This window comes from Cydia pomonella, chromosome 8 (assembly GCF_033807575.1).
Source record: "Cydia pomonella isolate Wapato2018A chromosome 8, ilCydPomo1, whole genome shotgun sequence".
Classification (NCBI taxonomy): Eukaryota; Metazoa; Arthropoda; class Insecta; order Lepidoptera; family Tortricidae; genus Cydia; species Cydia pomonella.
In genome coordinates this window covers 16,221,462-16,246,964 of record NC_084710.1, presented here as the reverse complement: position 1 = coordinate 16,246,964, position 25,503 = coordinate 16,221,462, and the positions used below count along the sequence as shown (strand labels likewise).

The 25,503-nt window shown below is 35.7% G+C and overlaps 1 protein-coding gene across 4 annotated transcripts in view; it reads right to left on the bottom strand.

Moving 5' to 3' along the window:
• Positions 1-3,014: 3,014 nt before the first annotated feature.
• The window catches only part of LOC133520696 (myoneurin-like), a 70,612-nt gene continuing 48,123 nt past the window's right edge, over positions 3,015-25,503 (bottom strand). For 3 of the 4 annotated variants that reach the window (XM_061855308.1, XM_061855307.1, XM_061855305.1), the window contains exons 2-7: positions 25,104-25,264; positions 20,674-20,865; positions 19,270-19,915; positions 16,548-16,738; positions 15,638-15,724; positions 3,015-5,931 (exon numbers count right to left, since the gene is read on the bottom strand). In XM_061855308.1, the coding sequence (XP_061711292.1) occupies positions 4,780-5,931; positions 15,638-15,724; positions 16,548-16,738; positions 19,270-19,915; positions 20,674-20,865; positions 25,104-25,244 (2,409 nt within the window). In that variant the 5' untranslated portion in view covers positions 25,245-25,264 and the 3' untranslated portion in view covers positions 3,015-4,779. Of the gene's footprint in view, positions 5,932-6,056; positions 11,259-11,639; positions 12,070-15,637; positions 15,725-16,547; positions 16,739-19,269; positions 19,916-20,673; positions 20,866-25,103; positions 25,265-25,503 lie in introns of those variants that run through there. The other variant, XM_061855309.1, reaches the window with a different exon arrangement.

Below are 25,503 nucleotides of genomic sequence, written 5' to 3'. Positions count from 1 at the left end.
TTTTTAGTTGAAAATACATAAGTATCTAAACATTAATCATGTCACTTTATTATCGTTTAAACGAGACAATAATTATTTTCGTGTTTTTTTTTACTTCGAAGTCAATGTTTAATCCATACAAGAACGAAATAAGGGGACCTAGTGTAAAAATCTGTAAATTGTTAATAAGGTCCTACAACAATCAACATACAATAAAATACGAACTTCAATAAACTATTGTTGCCTATTGACAAATGGTTGCTATGGAAATTTTACTAGCTACTTATCAGGCAGGTTCTGCCTTATACGACGAAATTATATTTGCACATTTACCGCGAATGCGGAAATAATTTGAAGCAATTCGCCTAGGCTCGCCTCGCCTAGCATCAATCTTCCTAGTTGCGGCCTTGGAAGCTATAGGTCCAATGTCCTTTACATTTAACAATACATATAACCTCTTAGCTTCCAAGGGCCACTGGCAACCCAAATTGCGTAATCCATTTTTCTATCCGAATGGCTAAGCACCGTACACCAACACAATCTTACAATATTGAATACGTTGCTTCTCTAGAGACACAACTGACACAAGTACTTTTAAAAATACTGTACCAAAAAAACCCTTATGTAATAACATCTAAACAAAATTATTGCTGATGCTGTTTTCAGTATTTTTATGTAGGTTATAATTTAATTACCTATGGGAAGTTTCAATAAATAAAATGTCTCTGTAGAACAGTGTTCTATCACATATCATTACACATTGTAGCCACCACGCGGTTAATAGACCATCTACGATACCTACACTTACCCTCTATTCAAACGTTGTATATGGAGACGTATAAAAATCAAGTACATCTGAAAAATAATTTAAGATTGGTATATAAAAAATTCTGTATATGTTATGTTTAAAACTTAAGTATGTAAACTCTCTTATTGTTTTGATATCATGAACTATTGCGTTGTTTTGGCTTTTAAAACGTTAAAATCAATCTATATTTTATTTTAATTCGCTACGATTTTACAAACGGCGAAACTTCTGGCCTACTTTTTCTTCTACCCAAAAATCAGTCTAGAATCGGTCTCATTGATCGCGTACGCTGGAGATATTTCTCGGCCACTGTTGCGACTTAAATTAATATCACAATCATCACCCCACCTCGCTATTTACGATTTAATGCCTACGGAGAGAGCCCTTACAGAACGGACTTCTACCGAATCGTCTCCTTCGATAAGTCGCTACTTCGTCACATCGTATTCCTAGATATTAACGTGCTTCACAAACAACGAACTATTTAAAAAATCATCAGAAAACTGGCAAAGTTTGCGGAAGCTTAATGGTCATGCTATTATAAATAACATACTTCTGTCCATGTTTGAAAATGAAAGACACTCATAGTGCAAATTATTAAATATTTAGATGGACGGAGATATAACGATTACTGTGTAAATTGTGCGTCACCGTACCTATTATTTAACCGAATTCCGAGACCAAACCTTACTTTAGCATATGGTTAGGGCCAGACTTTGGTAAGAGTCGAGGTAGGTCTCCAAAAGTTCCACCTAGAAGCCCCATCAAAACGTATACAACACATAATGCCCATTTAGATAAAACACTAAAGTCTGAAGTTGAAATATGGCAAATAACAAAATTTACCATGTTTAAAATAACGCATGTGTTGTGAGAAGATATGTAATATTTTTTTTTTAAATAATAATGGTAAAAACCTTCCTCACAATAATTATAAAACTAAACAAAAGAGAACCCTTACATTCTAGTTTATCACATTTGTCCTGGTTAGTACTCGCATATTTACAATCCTCTGCAGTGCTGAGTATAATTATGAATCTGATTTAAAATTATTTATATTAGAGATATTTATATTACATGAAACAAATATAAGAATACCACACCAATAGTTAACACTAAGAGAGTTCAAAATAATGAACCACTCATAATTGCCGAAGCGTTGACTTGATGTTCTAATTATTAATATCATGGAATATCAAAATGGATACCTACTTACATATTGTATAAAACTGGCAACAATGGGGGTTCTATCAGAGAACATTACAGCAACGCTGAGAGCAAAATGTGAGTGGTTAATAACCTTATACCTATAAGACACTAATTACACCACAACATCAAGTAACTACCGATCATATAATTAATAAAACAGTCAACATCAATTTTGAATATTAATATATCATATTGTTTAAATTTGGACGTAATGGCAAATATCTACATTATCCACATTTTGTTTCCATTAGTTATACATGGTATTTCATTGTTTATTTCGATGGTATTGTTGAAAAACTTCAATATTTACAGAAAAACACGAAAACTGATCAACAATATCAAAGTGCGAGTCGTTGGTGTAGTGCATTTCTTCTAATTATATTAACCTCGCGTTGAATTTCGAGAAAAGATAATTATTAATAAGAGCACAAAACTAGTGCACGTGTCCTAATATTGACCAGTCGACTTATTCCTTCTGTAAAGAGTATTAAAATAGTAGTAAAATAAAATTCAGAGTATTGCTTCTCGTTTATACTTAGAAGTTTTCGACTACCTAAATATTACTTATTAAATCCCTCTGGCAAACTTAAATAATTATAATATAACAGTACATCCATATTCAACTGTATCTTTCATATGAAATAACAATTATCAAACGGAAGCTATACATATACGATTGAAAATCATTAGTTAGAATTCAGACCGTAAGGCAGGTATATGAATTAAATAATATTGTTTTCCCATTTCTTTCAACTTCGTTGCATTGGCTGCTATTATCATAAAATACAATACACTTAAAATGTAGATTATGAGAACTATTTTACAATGTCTATTGCATTATTCTCAGAAAAATACTGGCCCGCAAGCAATTAATAAAATTACTTACTTTTAAAATGCCGGTATTAAATCACTTATTCTATATAATAATGTACATAATTGACACTGTATAGTTACTTTGGAATCTAGTTGAAAAGGAGGTTGCACAGAAAATAGAGCATTTTTTCTTTTAATTCAACGGTTGTTTTTTTTTTTTTAATTCTTGTTTTTTTCGTGTTCATGTACCTATTACAGGCTACAAATTCACTTCTGCTGAATGCAGGTGTATTGAGATTGAAAGAACAACCTTTTATTTTCCACCCAATCTCCTTTTTGAGAGTAACAACAAAGATTATCACATTTGCGGCAGTTGACATCGTCTAAGAGCGACTAATGTCGCGTATTAGCATACTGTAGTGAATATGCAGGCCAGTATATTTGTACTAAAACACAGTAACTTATTTAGAGTCGCCAACTCCTTACCTAACGTAGGAGCTTTCGGTCGACTGGACGAAAAAGTGGTTTTATTTCATGTAGTAAATACATAGAACAAGTAAAAATGCTATAACTTTGAACTAATTGTATAAATTGTACATATTATTAAATTATTATCTATAAAATCAAACCAGATTCGTCAGGCATGTCCATATTAATAAAAAAAAAGTGATTCCGTCACTTGCATTTAATATTAATATAGGTAGCACGGCAAAAAATCCTTTATAATATACTTCACTGTTTATTTGTATGAGGTAAATATTTTGGCACAGAGAGATTTCTTATACCTAGCTTTACTTATTTAATCGCTCTTTAAAATTATTTGCTTATATCATATTTTAAATTATACAAAACTTTTTCGATGTCCTAAAACTGGTTGACTGGTCTTAATCGTACAAATCACAGCTTTTGCATTCTCCTACTTATGTATCTATCATCGCAACTACCAATTTTCTAGATACTCTTCATGGAATGAGTTACTTCAATCTTAAAATTACAATGACATATAAAAATATGGCAAAAGAAACTATGTGAAGCACTTCCGTTACAGAAACATAAGTGGCGCTGTCGTAATGAATAAAATAATATATCAATTACGTATTTATATTATAATAACATTATCACCCGTTTGTATTGCATTAGATCACTCTGCAACGGATCGAGCACATCATACAAACAAATCCGATCTGAATAATGTGCTGCGCCAAAGAAATAAAATTAACCTTACACCCTAACTGGTTGACTTGTGAAATTATACCTACTAAACTTACGATTAAAAAGTAGGTAATTTTATTAAATATTTGTATTTATCCTTTTCCGTCGTAAGAATTGGATACATGGGACGGTGACTTCATTTATTAATGTGTTCTTATACGAAACCGAATACCTATCGACACCGTTGCACTTTCCAAATAAGAATTACAAGAAAGCTAAAATAAATAGGATTAAAAAATAATCTAGGTTAATTTACATTTTAGTTGAATTTTAAGAGTGTAAGTAATAATTCCTTTTCTGTGTGGTAGAAGAATACTATAGCAAGAAATATAAGGTGCAATCGACGCAATATCGCATACAGACTCAGACAAACAAATATTCTATCCGGTCCGTTATTCTGACGCGGACATGCAAAACATTAATATCTTGAAAGTCTAGGTCTGTAAGGCATACAAGCGATCAACTGTATATAACTCTTGTGCAACCACTTCTTGTTATCTTTGACGTTCCAAAGTGTATCCTCTTAGATAATTATCAAAAATTCCTCAATTAACTACTTATTCTTAAATAACTCTAAAATAAAAACAGTCCTGTGAGCTATTAATAAAACCTGCTTAATATCGTCGTGTAAAGTTTAAAAATGTTTTAAAAAATATTCCGATTTAATGTTATAATATGACTCGGTCAATAAATATAGAGGTATGCGAATATTGAACGGAGGACGGTCCGGTCGGTGCAGAGGCGTCGGCTGCGGCGGATCAGCGCGCGTTGTGCACGTGAGTGGTCAAGTGCTTGGACAGGTAGTCGGCCCGCGCGAAGCACTTGCCGCAGGCCTCGCAGTGGTACGGCCTCTCACCGGTGTGAATACGGAGGTGCCGAGTCAGGTCGCTCTTGCCCCCGAACGCGCGCCCGCAGAACAAACACACGAACGGTCGCTCCCCGGTGTGCTTCCTCACGTGCAACTTTAAATTCTCTTTGGACCTAACGCATTTCCCGCAAAATGGGCATGCAAATCTCCTCTCCCTATCTCGTTGCCTATCATCACTTTGCAAGAATCCCATAATTCCCGAATGTGGACTCGCGCTGTCATGTTTGCTATCAGCTCGAGACTCGCTCTCTGAACTATCTGCGATTGAACTAACGCTGGCAAATGAAACTGGAACGCGCCTTCTCTCTTCCGAGGGAGTGTCGTCTCGTTTGCTCTCACTTTCGGCACTCGAGTTCCTGCAGTCAGTCGAATCGTCAACTGTCACTATGGAGTCTGATGGGCCATTCGAATCAACGGTACTGTCTTGTTCATCATGAACTTCAATCGGAGGGCTTCTGGTGCTTTCAGGTCTGTTTTTCTTTTTAATGGAAAGGTCCATTTCACCACAGCGACCTAACAAAGCCTCGTTTGTGCTAGAAACTTGATCCAAACTGTCACTCGGATCGGTGTTCTTTGTGTGAAGTCGCTCTAAAGTATGGTTCAGACGGTGTTTTTTGAATGACTTTAGGTAGCGGAACTGCATTCCGCAGACGTCGCAGGTGAATAGTTTGTCAGCCGGTAGCCTAGCTCGGTGATTTTGCTCTCTGTGTTTTACATAAGCGGACCTATATCTGTAGCTTTGTCCACATTGTTCGCAAACAAATGGTTTATCGTCGCAAGAGGTCTGCGACGCGTGCTGCAGGGCGGCGTGGCGCTCCAGGAGCCACGTAGAGGGAAATGAGGCGAGGCATACTCCACATCGGCGTCTCTCCGAGTGGAGGAGGTGCCTGTTTTGGTAAGTCATGCAGTCATCGCTAAGATACCTGCGTAAGCGGCATGCTTGTAACGCGAGTAACGGGGACCAGATCGGTAGAGCGGTAGGGCTTCGCGGTGGAATGGGACTCGGGATACTGGGTGAACTGCATGTCATGTCCAGACACATCTGTAAAATAAATAGTTCTTTATTAGTCATAGAAAGTCTAGCGACATAGTATTACCGTAGAAGTTACAGAAAAAAAAAGAAACGTACCTCGTTCGTATCTAGATGGATTAGAAACAAAAGACGAGTTTTGTAATGATTGTAGAGCTTTTATTTGTCAAAATTGTATTTTTACAGCTATGATATGCTTATATTTGTTTCAAAAGTTACAATGATCAACAGCAAAGGGTCTTGGTTAAGACTGTTGCACAATTGACGAAATATTACACCAATTTGATCCTCGTTCTTTTTGATATTCTGTAACTATGATTGCTGCAATATATATTTAACAAAATTCAGCTTTTTGTTACAACATTATGAACTATCAATAGATAATATTGTTAAAAGGCAAAACAGATTTTCTCTAATCTACAATGTCAACAATGATTGTTAAATAAAACAGCTTATGAAAATCCATCGATTTCTCGGTGAAGAAACAATTCTATAAATTAAGTGGACCTACATTATTTGAACTTGTGCTGAATAAAAATGGTTGATAGCGTAATTTTCAAAACAGCAAAGATACTAGTAAACTCAATCAATACAAGATAAACATTCATCTTTTGACATAATGTTATATTTGTCACGCCTATGTTGTCGGGACTTTTACTCTTATAACTTATGCTGTTTTAAATATTACGCTAACATATATAGTAGTCACAAACATTTTAAATCTAAATCATTTATATTAAACACATTATTATTAAAACAAATTGTACAATATACAATAAACCTACAGGAACTTAGAAAAATTGCAATTTAGTTCTATATTTAGGTATGCCACTTAAAAATGGTAGGTTAATTTAAAGTAACAATTAACGCTCCCACTACAAATACCTACACAACTCTCGTGGACGAAACTTAATGTAATATTCTAAAGGCTACTTTAAATAAAACTATTGTTAATGTATGTATGAAAGTACCCCTGGCTGTTCGGCGAATAATATCACAAGATTGGAATGCGCTATCCTCGGAGTGGTCAAGCGATCCGGTGCTGCGGAGATCGCCCACCCGGGAATGCTCGACTCAAACCTCTCGAATATACTTCGCCCCGCTGGCTACATATCATAACTCAAGTTACAATTTTCACCATAAAATGTACAACTTTTACTATAGTTTATTCGCTACATATAATATTCCGTGATTTGCAGCCTTTATATAAGTCTTGTATAGGCAAGAGGCACTCTAAATATAAAACTGTGGTCACAATTTGATATAAAATGAATCTACATTAAATCTAATTTTGAAAACAAGAGATCGTGCTAGTGTTTTTAGTTATCATGCACTGTAGATACTTAAGAAAACTTCTAAGTAACCATATATACATACATATGCTATATGTATATTAAATGTAGTTGTGCTAACGGCGTGAGTGATCGCAGGGCGTGGCAACATTAGGTTAATGTTAAAATTTGAATAACTGCACTTGGGGGTCGTAGAATCTATTGTTCTCGTTATGTATGTTACAATTGACTAACAACATTCATCACACTGCCTATTTACAACGTCAATACATAAAGATATAATTCTATTAATATTATCATTCATAAATATTAATTGATTATTAATAAATAGTACCTCTGAAAGTTAGGAAACAAAATAGCCTTTCAACTGTATTCTGTTCTATTATTAAACTATTTCGATAAAAACTCGTACAAATTTGATAATTCGCTTCATTATTACTGACATTATTGCTATTATTTATTTATGTAAATTGTAAATATTCAATCTTTCTTAAAATAAGAAGAGGAACATTAATCAAGGTTTTCATATTACTATAAAGTTTGGTAACGTTAGACTCCAAAAAATAAAAAGAGTGCAGCTTTTCAAATAGCAACATTCTCGTGTATTTTTTTTTTATTTCATTTTCTTGCCTTTGAGACATTTTTGACCATTCTAGCTCCGGGAAGTAGCGCATCTACCAATCTATTTCTAAAATGCATTTACACTTCATAAATTTAAATACGAACTTTGAATTTTGTTTTTCCGCCTCCATGACGTGGCAAATTCACTAATAATTTAGATAAAGGGTAAAGTAAAGTACTTTTAAATGACTCCATAAAATTCCATCTGCTCTTTTGAACACATGATATTGAACAATTGCTGTTTTCAAGAAATAATTAATTAATAGTGATTTGTCGTTTAATGTTTGCAATCGCACATATTTTTTTCTTAATGTAAGTCTGATGTAGTATGTAAAAATACTATTATTTTTAGAGACATCTTAATCTATAACAGAGACAAATTTTGTATCATTTGATTTGTAAAATGGCGGGACCACCCCTACCGACTGCGCCAAATACACAAACGACAAATACTCTGAAATCAAACTTGAAAGTGTACAGTAAATGTAAGTGGAATGTACTCAAAGTTATTTATAAGTGATCCTAAACGTAGACGCGCACAAATACATTTACATTTTACCAAACCATTTAAACCAAGTATCGTACACAATTACTGCGCAATCTATACCTAATTAACCTTACCACGTGCATTTGGAAGAGCTCCTATAACACTACCACATCATAATTTCAATACAATTACAATATCTTTAGTATCTTTACATTCCATTGAATCAAACAAGCATGAATATATGCGAACGGTACTCCCAAACATAAAGAAATAAGGACATTGATCATATATTTAAGACAGTATACTTAACAAATACATTATAAGTACAACTACGAAGTATCGGTGGCATTTGCATAAAAATAATATTTTTGCCCACACTGGAATAATTTCGGAATGTTAGGCGTTTTAGGTACTGTGCATCACCTAAGTCCTTTATTACAAAACGCCTAATAAAGAAATATTTATAGAAAAGACACGTAGGAGTCGTGTTTTTCAATAATATGTTTTCTCTATAAATTCATTTAGCATATTATTAAATTTATAAATGATCATTATAATAAAATCGTTTTGAAGAGGCCTAAACCTAAATTTAGATACTTAATTTTATCTCATAAATCTCCATAAGTAAAAAAATTAAAAGACGAGTTATTAAAACCATAGATCACAAAATATCCTTTTAAAACACATCGACCATTGAGGTCCGAAACGCGAATACGACTCAAATCACATTCTGAGATCGAAATTTTAACTCCCAGATGGTGTCCTTACTTTTTTATATATCACAGTTCTTTTCCTAATTAACTATAATACTTTCATTTGATATTTTTCCAAATAATCAGCTACTAATCCTCTTATACACGTTAAGAGGTGTTTAACGCCTATATTTAAACAGAATCTGATATTAAATATATTTTATCCTACTAGTCCAACAATACAAAAATTAAACAAGTTACGTATGTTAAGACAAGTGCAAAAACACTTTGATTTTGATAGTTAAAATGATGATATGTCCCCATGTACTTAGGTCACATAGATTTTGAAAATCATTATAAGGGTATGTATTTATCTATCGACTAGTTTAATATCTATTATGTATTCGTTTTTTTTTTACAATAGTGATATTCGGTCTTAATTTAAATAAATAAAACTGCGTGAACAAGGGAGTACCGTAAGCAATAAAGAACAAAAAAATAATAACAAGAAAACTTACGACTAAAGTGAGCCAACTTTCCAATCAGTACCAAATCAAAGCTTTAGTTCAAAAATAATTGGTTAAATTATAGTTATTATGTTTGTGGCGGATAAACCTCTGTACAGACTTCGGCAAGCCATTAGGCTACTGAGTCGCGGTCAAAAACAAAAATAAATTAAAATGAATATTATAATCCATAAAATATCCCTGTATTTGACTCTGTTGAATTTATTGAACACAGTGGTTGTGAGACAAGTTTCAAATGCTTCGTAATAACAGATTTTAAAAATTGTACTGTATATTGTATTTGTAATAAAAAGTAAACTGGCCCTGCTGATCTAATATTTAACTAACCGAATTATCAACGATTCAACTTTCACTATATTTAAGTAATAAAGCATTTGAAACTTTCTGTACAATAAAACAATATGGTTCTGCAGTATGAAAATAGATAGAAAATTTGATATATATTAATATATTCAGGCTATGCCTCTTACATCTCAACATGACACATATGGTAGCCAATATAATTCGCGGAACCAGAACATAACAGTGCTTCCGAAAGAGTGAACCGTTGGGATGAAGAGGCATAGACTATATTCGGACAGAACAGAAACAGCGTTTAAAGCTTTGATTCCCAGGATCACACATCCACAACCCTCCCCAAGTTACCAAATACGGAGCTACTGAAGCATTATTGTTACGTTCTAATAAATTTCCTATAAATCCGATATTATCAAACTATATGTTATGTACATTTTATATGTCGTAATATTGCTTTTGAATTACCTCAGGGGAGCGTGCGTCATTTACTTCGAAAGACATAAAATTAGTAAAAATCTCATATCCCTAATTTTTAATCATTACAAACTATATTTTATTGAGTGCAATTGTTCTATGGTCTCTAATAATAATAATTAAAGCACTCATTATCAATCTTTAATTTGGTTTATCAAATCAACTCTGAGAGATGAACTACTTATAATAAATTTAATAATGCAAGTCTCTAAAGGTTACGTCAGCTCTAAATCAATTATTTTACAGTCCTCGTTTAGTAGATACTAAAAAGCTTTGAAATGGCAACCAAACATGAGAGCTCATTTAAGAAACGTTCTCAAAATAAGAAGCAGAATAATGAGCGCATTCTCCATTTTAAAATGTTCTTTCACATATAAAACAAATAATATTAAAAAAAGAAGTTTTACTTCACTAGCTAACTTTGGCTATGCCGTCTACAAGGCTCATCCTACGATGAGATTTCAATATTATCTAAAGCGTAAAGAAAGCACCTAACGTTCCAAACGCTTATAAAACATAAGCAAACGAAATGAGAAAAATAAACGCTCATCTTCAATAAGAAAACTGAGAAGTAACCACTTTTGTGTGACAATTATCTATTAGTGAAATATCAAATATTAATCATATCGTTCAGATCACAGTTGCGGCGCTTAATCACATTCTTAATAAATTACAACATATTGTCCTCCATTTGTTCAATTCTACCACTGCTCGCTCATTGACTATGTCCAATAATAATGTATATTATTGGTTAATATACACTCGCGCGTCAATTGTACACTATAGCCATCCCATACTCATTGGTGCGGGCTTTCCTCCTCGGTGTCCACAGGACTGGGCGACAGGAATTTTCGCGCGTACTTTGGATAGTGGGTTTTCTCGTGCGCCTTCAAGATAGTCGACCGAGAGAAGGTTTTGCCACATAAAACACACCGAAAAGGCCTTTCACCTGTAATAAAGATTTGAAAAATTAATCATGCGATAGGTACTTAAATATTTTGAGCGCACAAGACGTCAAATCATGTTGCCCCAGATACGACACCGCCATTAAGGATTGCACTGTAATAAACCTGTAAACCTTGGCTAAACTACATAAATATCTTTACAGCTTTGTTTTTATGTATTCAACTAATGTAGGTTGGTACTTGGCTTCCGAGCTCCTGTAAATACTTTTTTTGCTTTTGTATCGGATTTGATTATAGGTAAAGCTAAAATATTACAATTTAGTGTCGTATATTTGTGGCGTCAGAGAGCATGGTTAACGTGCGACGCTCAAAATGGTGAATATAAATTAATATATAGATTGTTTAGAAACTTGTAAGTAACTTACCAGTATGCACTCTACAATGGTCCTTCATATGATGTCTCAGCTTAAACGCCTTTCCGCAAAATTCACATTTGAACGGTCGGTCGCCGGTATGCACCGGTAGGTGGGCTATTAACGATGAAACATCCGGGAAACTCTTGCCACAGAACTTGCACAACACCACGTTCCCGGGCTCCACCGGCCCGATGTCCAGGTCTATAGGCGACTCCTCAGTGGGCATGGACATGTAGGGCGGGTCCGCGAACTGACCCAGCATCGGCAACCCCAGCGGCCGCCCAAGTATAGCGTCCCGGTACTTCAGAGTGTCGAGCGTGTGCGTGGTCAGTATGTGCCGCGTTAGTTTGCTCTGGTGGGGAAACGCCGCGCCGCAGTGTATGCACGGGTACCCTCTCTCCCCCTCCTCAATTCGCACCCTAGCGGACCCTTCGTACTCCTGCAACCACAAAAAAGAACATCAACTTCTTTTTTCGTCTGCTTTTTTGTCCACGGACCAAAATGTGTGCAATATCGCTACCACTACTGTCTAAATGGTAATGCAGTCTCGGTTAATTTTTAATCGTCTATCTAAGAAGTTGACGCTCATTTTTGCCCAATAAAAGTGCAGGAGTGACGCGGGAGCCGCGACGCGTTATGCCTTGTTGGTTAGCAACGCGCTCACTGAATCACCGAATCGAACTCAAACAAATGCATGTATATGGCCAAAGTTAAAATATACATCTGCCCAAAATACATATCAAACAAAATGAATGGATATAAAAATGATGGCCAACAATATGAAGGTCAACTTCTTGACAGCAAGGCATAGTACTCGATGTTCAAAATAGCGCAGCATATCAAAAAAGCATGCATTGAATTCGAAATCAACGTCCACACAACTTAAAACACCAATAACTACACTGCATAATGATTGGGCAAGGTATGTAATTGGAAGACCAACTGTCAATAGTTTTATTAGTAATGTGCTATGTGGCTTAGATTATATAGAAATATGAAATGTGGAAGGGACGGATATATACATCCAGGAAAAAGAAAAGGTTAAGGTCGAGCGTTTTAACCGCAGCACTACTAGGAGTTTATTCGCTTGAAGTAAGTAGGTACCTACTTTGGCAATGAGTTGTCAGGTAAAGTTTCTTATTATCATAAAGCATACACGTAGCATAGTACGAGTACTACGCACAATATCTCTATTCATTACATAAAAGTAAAGCTGTTGAAAAGCCACTCGACCTTACCTTTTTAAATACATTTTACGATTTCAAGTTATTTTTAGGTTAATTAAAATAAATGTAGCTTAGTGAAAAATAAATCAATATTAATAAAATACATATTATTCATATTCAACTATCAAAGTCTAAAAGCCGCCAATTTACTTTGATGATAGCTTGATAGCTTTAAAATGAGTCTAACAACCGTTAGATTACTATTTAGAGTTTTACAAATGATTGAATCATATTTTTAATCACTAGTAGACCTAGCTTGATGCCTTTCTTTAGGTATTTACCTTAAGGCATCAAGTCTGCCATTTGTTTAATTTTGTCTCCAGCAACTAAGTTCAAATAGGTTCAAAGGGACCTGTGGGTAAAATGGGGCGCAGATACTAGGTTTTTAGATATTGTACTTACCTCGATATTGTTATATTAACATTAAATTTAGAAGATATTTTTATTTAATTCAAACACTGGCGGGTGTTTTGGTCTTTACTAGATTTTTATTCTATTTATATACTCACATATTTTTATTTTATTGTTACTTAATTTTATTATAATTGTTTGTGCCATGATATATATTATTTTTGGTCATGGTTTCTCAGCCCAGCCCCGTTATATCTCGAAAAAATCTAACGGCCATTTTTTTGCATTTGGCAGTCGTCAGCTCCGTCATAGTGAAATAAGAAGTATACATAGAGGACTCACTCCATACATCAGTTTTGGTACCAAAACGCTTATTATTTTCGTAGTCGACATCTAGCATCGAGTAGCGGAATTATCAGTACTGCTACTTGACAATAGATGTTGCGACGAAAGAAAAGTCTAATGCTCAACAATTTTCAGCTAATTATATAAAAAACGAACTCTATTTTCAACTCCTTCTGTTTGTAATAAAAGTTGTAAATAGTTGAGAAATAAAATTTTCGTCAGTCGCGCCACACAAGATATCTAGTGTCAAGTAGTGGTACTGATAATTCCGCTACTCGATGGTAGATACTGATTACGAAAATAATAAGTGTTTTGGTACCAAAACCTATGTATGGAGTGAACACTCTATGCTTACTTCGTATATAAATATGTAACAGCTTCGTTGACAATAATGAAATTTCTAGCGTAAAAATATGTCCATGAAATGTAGTAAGCGGCACATAGGTATACAGGGAAATAAGTATATATAATATCTATTATGAAATAGATACATGATACAGAACATTGTTTCATAATATATACAACATGCACAATGCACATATAGTATACTATTAAAAAGTTATCACAATATAAAGGTTGTTCAATCCTAATTTGTTTTATCAAGTATTTAATGCCATTAGTAATCAAGAAAAAAAACACCAAGAACGAAATGCAAGGAAGTGCGATCCTCTGTTATTAAAGTTATATACACTGCATGATAAAGGCAGTTATATTCCTGGACATTGTTAATTAACCATTTTATACCTTATCGAAAAAGATATTCCTAATTTCAGAATTCTATATTCTTGAGACACTGAAAACTACGAACATTATTGTGATAACTTTAAAATAAAATAGCTAGTCTACAACAACATGGTAAATATTATAATTGAAAAGAAAATATTTCAGCCTCCAAATTAAAGAGACTTTAAGAAAATATTATCTTGATAACCTTTTGAACTCCAACAAAATTAAAGCAAGCAAGGAACACAGCACCAACACCAATTATTATTTACATTTAACTATAATAAATTTAAATAGTAAATTGTCTGGAAAGTCATCACTCAGTCTAGTCGTCAGTTTATGCTACTAAATGTAAAATGTTTAATACACAGTCTTTTCACTGCATCCAAGAGGCACCACGAGAATAGTTCACATAATCACATAGCCAATATTGTATTTATTTACTAAAATAGAATAGTTCGTGTCATGATCCTGACGTCTATTCAATCGCCTATGGGACCGAATATAAAGTCATGTATTTAATGACTATATTAGATTTATGCTACATAACTAGACTGTTGAGTGATATGCCTTCCCAGAAAATTAACACATAATATACACAAAAGTTTCATTTTCAACCAAAAGGGTACTTATTGTTGGTTGTCAATAAGATCTTGTTTGTTACACTTTTAACAGAGGGGTTGTGGCCATTATGTTAATTTTTGAACGACTCGCTTAACAACACATCGCCAGTTCTCCCATAGAGCTGCTTTCCGTGAGCATTTGTTTTTTGTGGCTGAAAAACTGGCTTTGATTTGGTTGGTCCATCTCATTGGCGATATTCCTCTAGCCCTGTCACCTCCCACTCTTCCTTGCACAACCAGACGTTTTATCGACTTCAATAAGATAATATTTCCAAAAAGCTTCAATTTGAAATCAACCTTATCGACAATCGACAACCTTTTAATTGAAAATGTCACAATGAAATAAGATATGAAAAGTCAGACGTAATTTTGTGGTATCCTAATAAAATCAGTTTTAGGTACTAGATCACTTAGATAAGTAACATTACCTTATCAATGACTGACATTCGGTAAATATAATTTGATTATTCTGGTTTGATTTTGCATATTTTTTAGTTTCCAATTCTCTGGTTATTGGTGCATACCCATTATGCATTCATATACTGTTCATTGGTATACAAATAGTGTTCAAAAGGTTAATAAATCTGTATGAAATAGTTTCAAATAAATAGAAACCTTAGTGAGACAGGCATTTATAGTTTCATCAAAAATACAAATATGGCACTTTACATTTAAACACCTACCCTACTAAGGTCTCTTTGCCTGAGTACAACACAAATAAAATGTACTGAATACTCACAGATTCATGCGGTATTCGATAGTCTGTGGATGACTCGCCACCTTTGTCTTCGTTACTCCGGTCCCAGTCAACTTCCTTCTTCAGAGACTGGAATTGGTAACAAAACTACATGTAGTTATAGTACCAACAGGATATGAAAAACCCCTTTTAATTAGCTTAAATTTTAACTACTATGGTAGGTATTAGAAAAGATTCTGGAGACATTGATCAACCTAGCCCCAAACTAAGCAATGCTTGTACTAAGAGTACTAATACTAAGCGACAAAATACATACTTATATAGATAAATAGACTTAGATACATAGATTAACATCCATAACTTAGAGACAAATGTTTGCAACAAATGCACAAATAACTGCCTTTACAGGGATTCAAAACCTGGACCTCCTGCTTTGTAGGCGGGGTCACTACCAATTAGGCTAGGAGGCTGTCAACAACTTGTTTGTCCCTAATAATATGTTTACTTTGGAATATTGGGTTTTTATACAAATTTTTCCCAAATAATTATTGAAAAAAGAAATGAAACTGATATACACAACTGTGGTGATTGACAGACATCATTTACCCAATCAATAAATTTTTCGTGTTATGGCTCCGTCAAGGTGTTGATGATTCTGCCAATGTCGAGGTTGGATAAGACACGGCTAGTATATGAATATGTCAGCTGTGTTGATTAATTATCTATCACTACCAAACTTCTTTGTTTCACATGGTACAACCTACTGGAAGTTGAGGACCACCATTGCAGTGGATACTTTATTCATCCTTATCAAGGCATATGCTATTGTTATTGATATTTAATTGTCATTTTTGAACAGTCAGCCCTTAAATAAGGGTTAACAACTGCACTAAACAAGAGTGTTCATCTGAAATTATTCACAACACAAACTAGTAAAAGAGAAATCATTTACCAAGGGTACTTGTTGCACCGGCGGCAGACCCGAGGGGCCTGCGATTGGCTCATTTCGTGGACTGGGCAACGAAGCATGTGAAGGATGAGGTAGACCAGGGTGTGAAATCGCGTTCAACACGCTCAGCCGCTGCTCGACTGGCGAGTATCGCGGCCCCAGCACGCCGTGGCTGTTTATAGTCATGTTTATGCCTGAAACGTAAATTTATAAACTTAGCAAAGTGTACACCTATCGTTGCGCCGTTTTGTATTATTTTACAGTTCTTACTCCGAAATGAATAGATAGAAAAATACGAAAATAGGCGCAGTGTAAATACTTGGTTAAGTACCTATGTATGTTATTAAAGTCTTACATGTCGTTCAGGTCGGAAACAACATAATTTGTTGATAGGAACAGATAATTTTAAGATCCCAAAAGAGCCTTTTTCCTGAAACTGTCATAGTTTGTTTTATTTTAGGCTTCTTAAAGGTAATAAATAAACACACTTCAAGTCGATGTACTTGGAGTGTTTGTCATAATTGACATTGATAGTTAGCTACTTAGCTGTGACCAGTGTGGCCAGGTGAGCAGAAGAGAATTATCGTATTTGAGCATCAAAATTCTCGGAGCGATGAAAAAATTATCGTACTCCTATAAAAAAAACATTATCCCTAAAATTTCTTGCAAAATAAGCTTACATGTCAAATCAGTTTTATATTTATGTGTTTCTGTGATAGGTCAAAACGGTTTCAGGAAATTTCGACATTGTTGACTTAAGAGGCAACAAGTGGTCATTTATCCATACAAACGCACTCGACTGTTTCATCCGTGGTTTTTGAAGATAGAGCAATGATTTTTTCAACACAGATTATTATTATTAATTTCTGTGTCTGTGTTTGCCTTTTTGATATTTTTGTTTCGTAAGGCGCTAGTGCATTTCAAATATTTGCAAAACGGCCTAATTTACTAGGCCGCAAACAGAAGCATGGTATTCAAAACTGACATCATTTAGCCTAAAAAGCAAAACAGTCTGACACAGATAATTTTATAACCATTTAGATCTCAAAATGTTTATACATTTGGTTAAAATTTGGAGGAGGAAACAGTCGAGTACAAAATATCGTTTTTATAGGTTTTTATGCAGGATTGTTCGCCTATCCTGGCGTAGTCCTTAACACACCAGTTTTAGCAGCCGCTTCCGTTAGCGAGACGGATATATTCACCTAAAATATTTAAATCTCAGCTCCCGTATCCGCTCAAACCAAGAAGCCAAACAATAAGCTACAATTAGGATCCTAATTGTAGCAATTAATTAATCTAACCTCTCTATGACTCTTGCATATTCGAGCGATGAAGAGGCAAATAACTAAATTTCGATTTTCTCGTTTCCCGGTAGGCCCTTTGTAAACAAACCACCTTGATGCATCCATGCCATATTTGATTATCTGTGAAAACTTGTCAAAAAAGTTTAAGGGACAGTATGTATAAGTTACTCTATGGTTTGCGAAAGGTACTAGTGCTGCACTCTGGTGGCAGAACATTGTAGTAATATCGTACTTTTGCGTACAATAATGCTCTTTGGTACGTACACCGTACGGAAGCCCAAATTACCGCATATGTACGATAATTATCGTACGCCTGGCAACACTGGCTGTGACATTGACAGCTTATATGACAACACACAGTGACAGCCGAAAATCCTCGAAAATCGTTCAAAAGTAATAATTTTCTTGACACGATATAAACACATAATAATATTATCAAAATCACCTATAAAATTGTATCTTTTGTTTTCAGTGGGTCCAGATCGTGAATTCATGGGTACCTGAGATCTATATAAGATAGGACTCGTGTTATAAAAAGCAATGATTATGGCGTGTACCTAAGAAAACCTTGTCAGCAGAAAAAGGCGTGAAATTCAAAATTTGTACGGGAGATCGATCTTTCGCACCTACATTTTCCAAATTGCCCGAGTACCTACATATTCATCTGCGGCGGTAGCACAGTCTCATTTTTATCGCCTGTCACCATGCCTGTCACGTTCTAACAAGTATGTAAGTGCAATAGTGACGGGCATAGTGACAAGCGATAAAAATGGAACCATGCTGCCACTGCTGTAGGGCTAAGATGGTCGGCTCTTTATCATTTATAACCATGCCTGTCACGTTCTAACAAGTATGTAAGTGCGAAAGTGACGGGCATAGTGACAAGTGATAAAAATGGAACCGTGATGCCACCGCTGATGAGGTTAAACCTAACTTGAAGTAGCTAGCAGCACTGGGACCTAAGGAAATTGGAGCCCCTGGATTTCATTACAAACAGGCTTTTGAGTCGTGTCGTGTGACAGTATAGGCTTGTACTGCATAGTATTGTTGCATATTTTATGTTCTTCAATTTCTACCTAGATATAAACAACATTATATAAACTTTAATATCCCCAAAAAATCGTTTTTTATACATTGTCTAGACCTTGAATAACTTTCGACGCGCACACGATTAATACTTAGATTTTTAAGGGAACCTTTAGAACGCCACAATAAAGGTTTATAGGCGTATTTCCAATTTATTATCTGTCATGCCGAGGTTGATACCCTTTTTGCGGTTAAGATGACTGGGCAATAAAATAAACTATCTTTTAACAATCTCATAACAATCGAAACAAAAAATAAATAAACAGGTAGGTACAGATTTTGAGATACTTATTACATTTTGCGTAACTAGTACGTTTTATACATATACTTACCAATGTTTTCATTTTGCGCCCCATTTGATCTTATAGATACTGCGTCGTCCTCTGGCGATGAAGGACGCATTGGCTCGTCAGGCGGCTCATCCTTTGGCAGGGGAGGATGCGTTGGGATAGGAGGTTCTGTGGAGTTCTCATTTCTAAATCTCCGAACTGACAGTAAAGGCGATATTCTAGGAGGTGATGACTCTATTTCTTTAGACTCTCGAATTTCTCTATTGTCTCTTAAATCCCGAGGAACTTCGCGATGGTCGCGAGTTTCTCGTGGCTCTCTATTTTCTCTAGGTTCACGAGGTTCCCTAGGCTCTCTTGCCTCTCTATGTTCCCTCACATCACGATGGTCGCGATGTTCTCTTAAGTCTCGCGGTTCTCTGTGCTCTCTATGTGATTCCCTCGCCTCACGACTTTCTCTTGGATGAGCTTCTCTTGAGTCTCGATCCTTGTTTTCTCTATCACGGGTATCCCGCAAATCCTTTGCGTCACGCCTTTCTTCTCTCTCCCATTTCTCGCAACCATCTAGTCTCTCGTGGGACTCTTGACACTCTTTGGTGTCCTGGGATTGGCACTCATCCATTGGTTCAGGAACGTTTCTTGTATCAATACCAGCTGCACTTAATGTAGTCATTTCAGCTAATCCCTTGACCTGAAATGACAAAATCTGGTGTTAACCACTGGACTAATTTATTATATTAATACATTGATGTATTCTAATTAATGGATTCGTGAGGTGAAATATTTAAATGATAATCACTGCAAACTTCCCCATGAGTGACATTCACCAGAAGCATCATATACATTATATACACACTCAATCGAAATATAGGTTTAGTTAGTAAACTAAACATTGTTATTTTAAAAAAGTTATCTAAACGCACATCTCATAAGTAATTCATGTATTTGTGGCTCTCGTCAGAAGTGTAGGTACTAAACATGCTAGAGGCTTATCTTATTATACTTCCAGCGATAGCTATATTGATTGATTGTTTTAAATTCAGGTTACAAGCATTGAACATTGAAACTTTCGTCAGTCTTAAGCATCGCAGGCAGTTGTCAATGGATAGATACTGGATATTGATCTTTCTTTTCTTCTTATTGATGTACATCAAGTCGACCACGGTACGCAGTACCCCAAAGCTTTTTTTGCGAAGCAATGGTCATTTTCCCTTCCAACCAATATGACAAAACAAACTAGTTACGATTAGTCAGTAATTCTCACGATGTTTTTAAGTAAGTAATAAAATTAGAAACTTGCTGATACCATCCAAGGAACTTCAGGTATTGTTTATGGTCACCCCCCATTCCCTTTTTGAAAATCGTTTGCCTTACCACTTAGATAATGATGCTCAATAACTTGTGGTCCATATTAACCACCACCAGTACAATAAGAACAAACCACCATACCTGAAGACTCTCAGCAGTCTTGAGGAGCGCGGGTAGTTGGCAATACTGAACGTTGACCTCTCCCTTGTACATGAAGTCGACCAGGGTCCGCAACTCCTCCAGACCCACGTCCTTGAGAATCACTATGGGGTGCCGCGAGGGGTGATCCACGAACAGCGAACGGAAGTAGGATGAGCACGCAGACAGAACGACCTGAATAGCGAGAAAAATATATTTTAAAGTAAATTGTATTTAAACAGTTAAATGTCTTTACCTGCCTACTTTTTTAAACAGGTACAAGGTTGTGGAGGCCATGATAGTTTACCGTTCCTTGATGCTATACATACGAGATAGTTTACTTTTTTGTAATCATAGTAAGAATGAATTTTAGCCCCTTCCCTTGGGGTCCTGGAGGCTGCGCACTGTTCCGAGGCCAAGAACGTATGGTCACTAACATGCCCCAACACAGACCCACCTGTCAACCCATGCTCGCAAAGGCAGTGGGACGAGCCTCTCTGTCGTCTAACAAGGAACAGCCTCCTAGAGACGGCACTAAGTCCAACAGATCGAGCTCGTCTCATTGCGACAGCGGAGTGGGAGTCGGGTCTGTGGTTGCAGGCACTTCCATCACCAACAATAGGAACTTTGCTGGATAACTCAACTTTCCGGTTGGCCACTTGCCTTAGAATAGGAGCATCAACAAACATGCCTCACCGATGCCAATGCGGCGTCATGGTAGACAACCTAGGCCACCACGGCCTCTCTTGCAGCCGAAGTGCTGGGAGGATACCTCGGCACGCCAGCATCAATGACGTCATCCGTAGGGCCTTTGTTAGTGCCAAGGTGCCGGCGCTCCTCGAGCCGAACGGCCTGGTCAGGGATGATGGCAAGAGGCCTGATGGAATGACGTTGGTGCCTTGGAGTATGGGACGGCCCCTTGTCTGGGATGCTACATGCGTAGATACCCTGGCACCGTCCCATATTCCAGGCACCAAAGTTGACGCTGGTGCGGCTGCATCCTCGGCAGAAAGCCTCAAGCGTCGCAAGTATGTCAACCTCGGCAGTAGTTACATATTTGCGGCGTTTGGGGTTGAAACCCTAGGGCCGTGGGGGCCTAGCGCGCGCCGCCTCTATAAGGAGTTAGCAAAACGCCTTATAGAGGCTTCGGGTGACCAGAGGGCTGGCCTGTACTTCGCCCAGCGGATAAGCATTGCTATCCAGAGGGGCAATGCAGCCAGCCTTCTGGGCACCCTGCCAAGCGGTCTCGATCTGGGACAAATTTTTTATTTATAAGTTTTTAATTGTTTTTCCACCCATTTGTGTTTAGTAAGAATTACGTACATAGAAAAGCTGCCCGTAGGTCTGTACTCTTATTACTGCAAAAAAATCTACCAAAATGCTGGCATGAAAATTATCTAATACATTATCACTACGTCATGAACTATTCTGACATGAGTAGAGTAGGTACATTTTTGCAGTGGCTTGAAAGTGTGCAAAAATCACGCAAAAATGGATAAGTTAGTTTGATGAGTATTTACTATTTATTAATTAAAAATTGAAAAAAAAAAACAATCATAATATATTTACAATAACACAAAAACATAAAGGTACTTAAGATACGAATCCATCGGTTGCGCATTGGACTGAAGCATTCAATCCCATATAGGTAGCGCATTTAACAACTACTTACTACGAGAGAATAAATTAATATTTTATTTCAGATGAAGGTATAACATATTATTAGTATCTTGCAGTTACTTAAATTTTTATATGCATTATTAAGCATCTTATCAACACTATATTAATATGATTGATTTCAATCAATCATGTCTACAATCAATAGGTACTTCAATTTCAATTATTTCAATCATCTTTACTAGATCGACGCCCAAACTAACCGAATAGTGAGCAGAGCAGTACAACAGACTTCAAGTATGGCATACATAAGTACCTATTACCTATAGGTATAGAGAGAGGTATAGAGGGTGAAATTGTTATGTTTGATCATACGCTGAGAGGTGAATATTATGTGGAAAAATCAGCTGCTCCATAGAAAACGTTGACATGTGATTCAGCAAAATGTATGAGAAGGCAGATTGCATTTTTGCGATTTCGGAGTTCGCCCCATACTTAGTGAAAGTTGTTCAGTATGACCTACAATAACCTATGACCTCTCAGCGTACCTAAGTAAATAAACACTTTATTGTACGGGAAAAAAAAATTATCAGACCAGATAGAACATAATTGTGTAGTACAAAGGCGAACTTATCCCTAAGAGAAATCTCTTCCAGGTAACCTATACCTAAAAGAGTAAAACTATGATGAAACATAACAATTTTATCCTGTAATAATAATTCTTTCTCTCCGATGATGCAAATTTATTAAGGAACCAATACGTAAATAGTATTCGAAACCTATGTAAGAAAAAAATTGGATACCTGTCCACAAACACGTGTAACTAGTTTACTGTATTTACGTTTCAATCGTTTATCCAATGTCATGCCTTGACCTAATGCAAAATGCTAAATAAATTAATAAATTAAATGCCTAAACAAACAGTAGGCTAAGTATAAATTAAGTTGACTTTTTTCTAATTAACAACGCAGGGCCAGCCAGCGCTATGGAAAAAAGCATCGCCACGCAGTTGTGCCAACTTTGCCCCAAGCAGCAGCTACTGAGTTGACTTGATGCCGACGCTCGGGAAACGCTAATGTGGAGTGGTCCTTATAGTCTGAGAGCTAGCCCCGGTGAATGTAAATGCTACATGACAGCAATGCAACTGAACAGTTAGTTTGCTATACTATCCTTATTACTGGATCCAGACGTCTGACAGCTATTAATTAGGTACAGTCGCCATCAAATATATAGGAGCGCCCAAGATGCTCACATATGAACACGCCTCTATTGTCAAGACGTTAGAGTGCGTGTTCAGATATATTTGAACACTTCGGCCGCTTCAATATACCTACAGTAAAATATACAAAGTAAAACTTACGTTTAGAATTCATAGAAGTTCATATCGCTGCCTTAACTTGCCTTTATTTATAATTATACATGTGTGTATTATTTTAAAGTGTATAAAAATGACTGTGTCTTCAGTTTGTTGAATTATATATGTATATCGGCAACACCCGTTCAAAATTGTAAGTAGATACCTACTTTAGTCTCCTGCTACCCAAAAGTTTTCTAGAAAAGATAGTTTTTTAGCGATAGCTTAATGATAAAATTTTAATTGTGAAAAACAACGGTATATATTCTAGTTGTTTTTTAATGTTAACAAGTATGCTATCTGAAGTAATATATTCTGAATATAATAGTTTCAAGCGTAATGCATTAAAATCGTATCTATTTCAAAGGTTAATGGAAAAGTACTTTATGAACCCTAAATGTTCAACCGTTTGAACTTATTGAACTTATACATTCCAAGCGTACCTATGTAAGTATTTCAACTATATAAACACAAACAATAAATTTGGTAATTAGGTAAGTACCTCATAAGTATTAACATTATGCGCCCTACCCGGGTTTCATGTACTGACTACATTCAACTAACATCTTCTGTAATGCACATGACTTTAAATGTTAAATAAATGAAATGAAATAACTACAGTTACTGTAGTTCCGTTGCTCTCATTATCATAATTTACAATTTTCCGGGTCTAGCTCGTAGTCTATTAATGTTTGCTTTTCAAGTTCAAGCTGATCTTGTCTTATGAGATTCAGATCAAACCCCGTAAGGACCATAAGCTCCTGAAGTTTGATATAAGTGATAATTTTTTAAATTATTCTCGTTTAAATTTTGGTTTAAATTTGGCTGACGGTGGGTGGACGAAACAATAAAATGGAAAAATTACTGAATACTCGATTATAATCAGATATTGGACAAATTATCGTCATTGCTCGCAATAATGTGGACATGACTCCAAAATTGATTAATCATTTTATTCATTTCTTACCTACGATTTAATTTTGATTCGTAGTCAATAAATAATAAAAAAAAATCTTATAATATAGATTTGAAATACTTAAACCAGAAAATTGGAAAAAAATACTGATTATTTTCTTTAATAAATCTATATTATAAGAAATCTTTGTATTATTTATTGACTAGGAATCAAAATTAAATCTCAGGTTGTAACATGGCAAACCTGCATGGTGCAGTCACCGCGCGCACTGGCCGGTAATAAAAAAATATGCCCATTTCGCTCGTCTTTTTTTTTTTCGGCTGAAATTTTCTAAACAATTTGAAGGCGAATCGCACAACTCAAATTATATTTATTTAATGTTATTCAAACTTAAACGCTGTATTAATGCTGCATATAGCCCTCAATTATTGATTAGGTCACCGAAGGCAATAAGAGCTCCTCATAGATACTAACTCGATTTACTACTCATTTGCCATATTTGAGCTAAACCTGCCACTAAAAAGTTCAAAAGTACAACATGCCTACCTTGTGAGCTCTTATGGAGGCACCCTCGGAGCAGGCGAGCGTGACGTCTACCAGACTCTCGTCGTGAAGCAACTGGCTGAAAACTCCCAGCAGGTTGCTCTGATGATTGTTCCACCTTAGGCAATAGTGCTCACTTCCCATGTCTGAGCTAGCTCCCGCCGCTGTAAACAAAAGAGAAAAATCATACATTATTTACATGCCCAACACAAGATTAGGTTATCGTTAGGACATACTTGTTTAGTAGTTATTAATAAGTTACAAACACAACTTACATGTACCTACAACCAACAAATAAATAAATAAATAAATAAATAAAATAAATGAATATAACCCACAAAAATCTAAATCTTATATTCTTGCAAATCTTTAATAAATTGCATTTTACCGAAGAAGAGGTCAA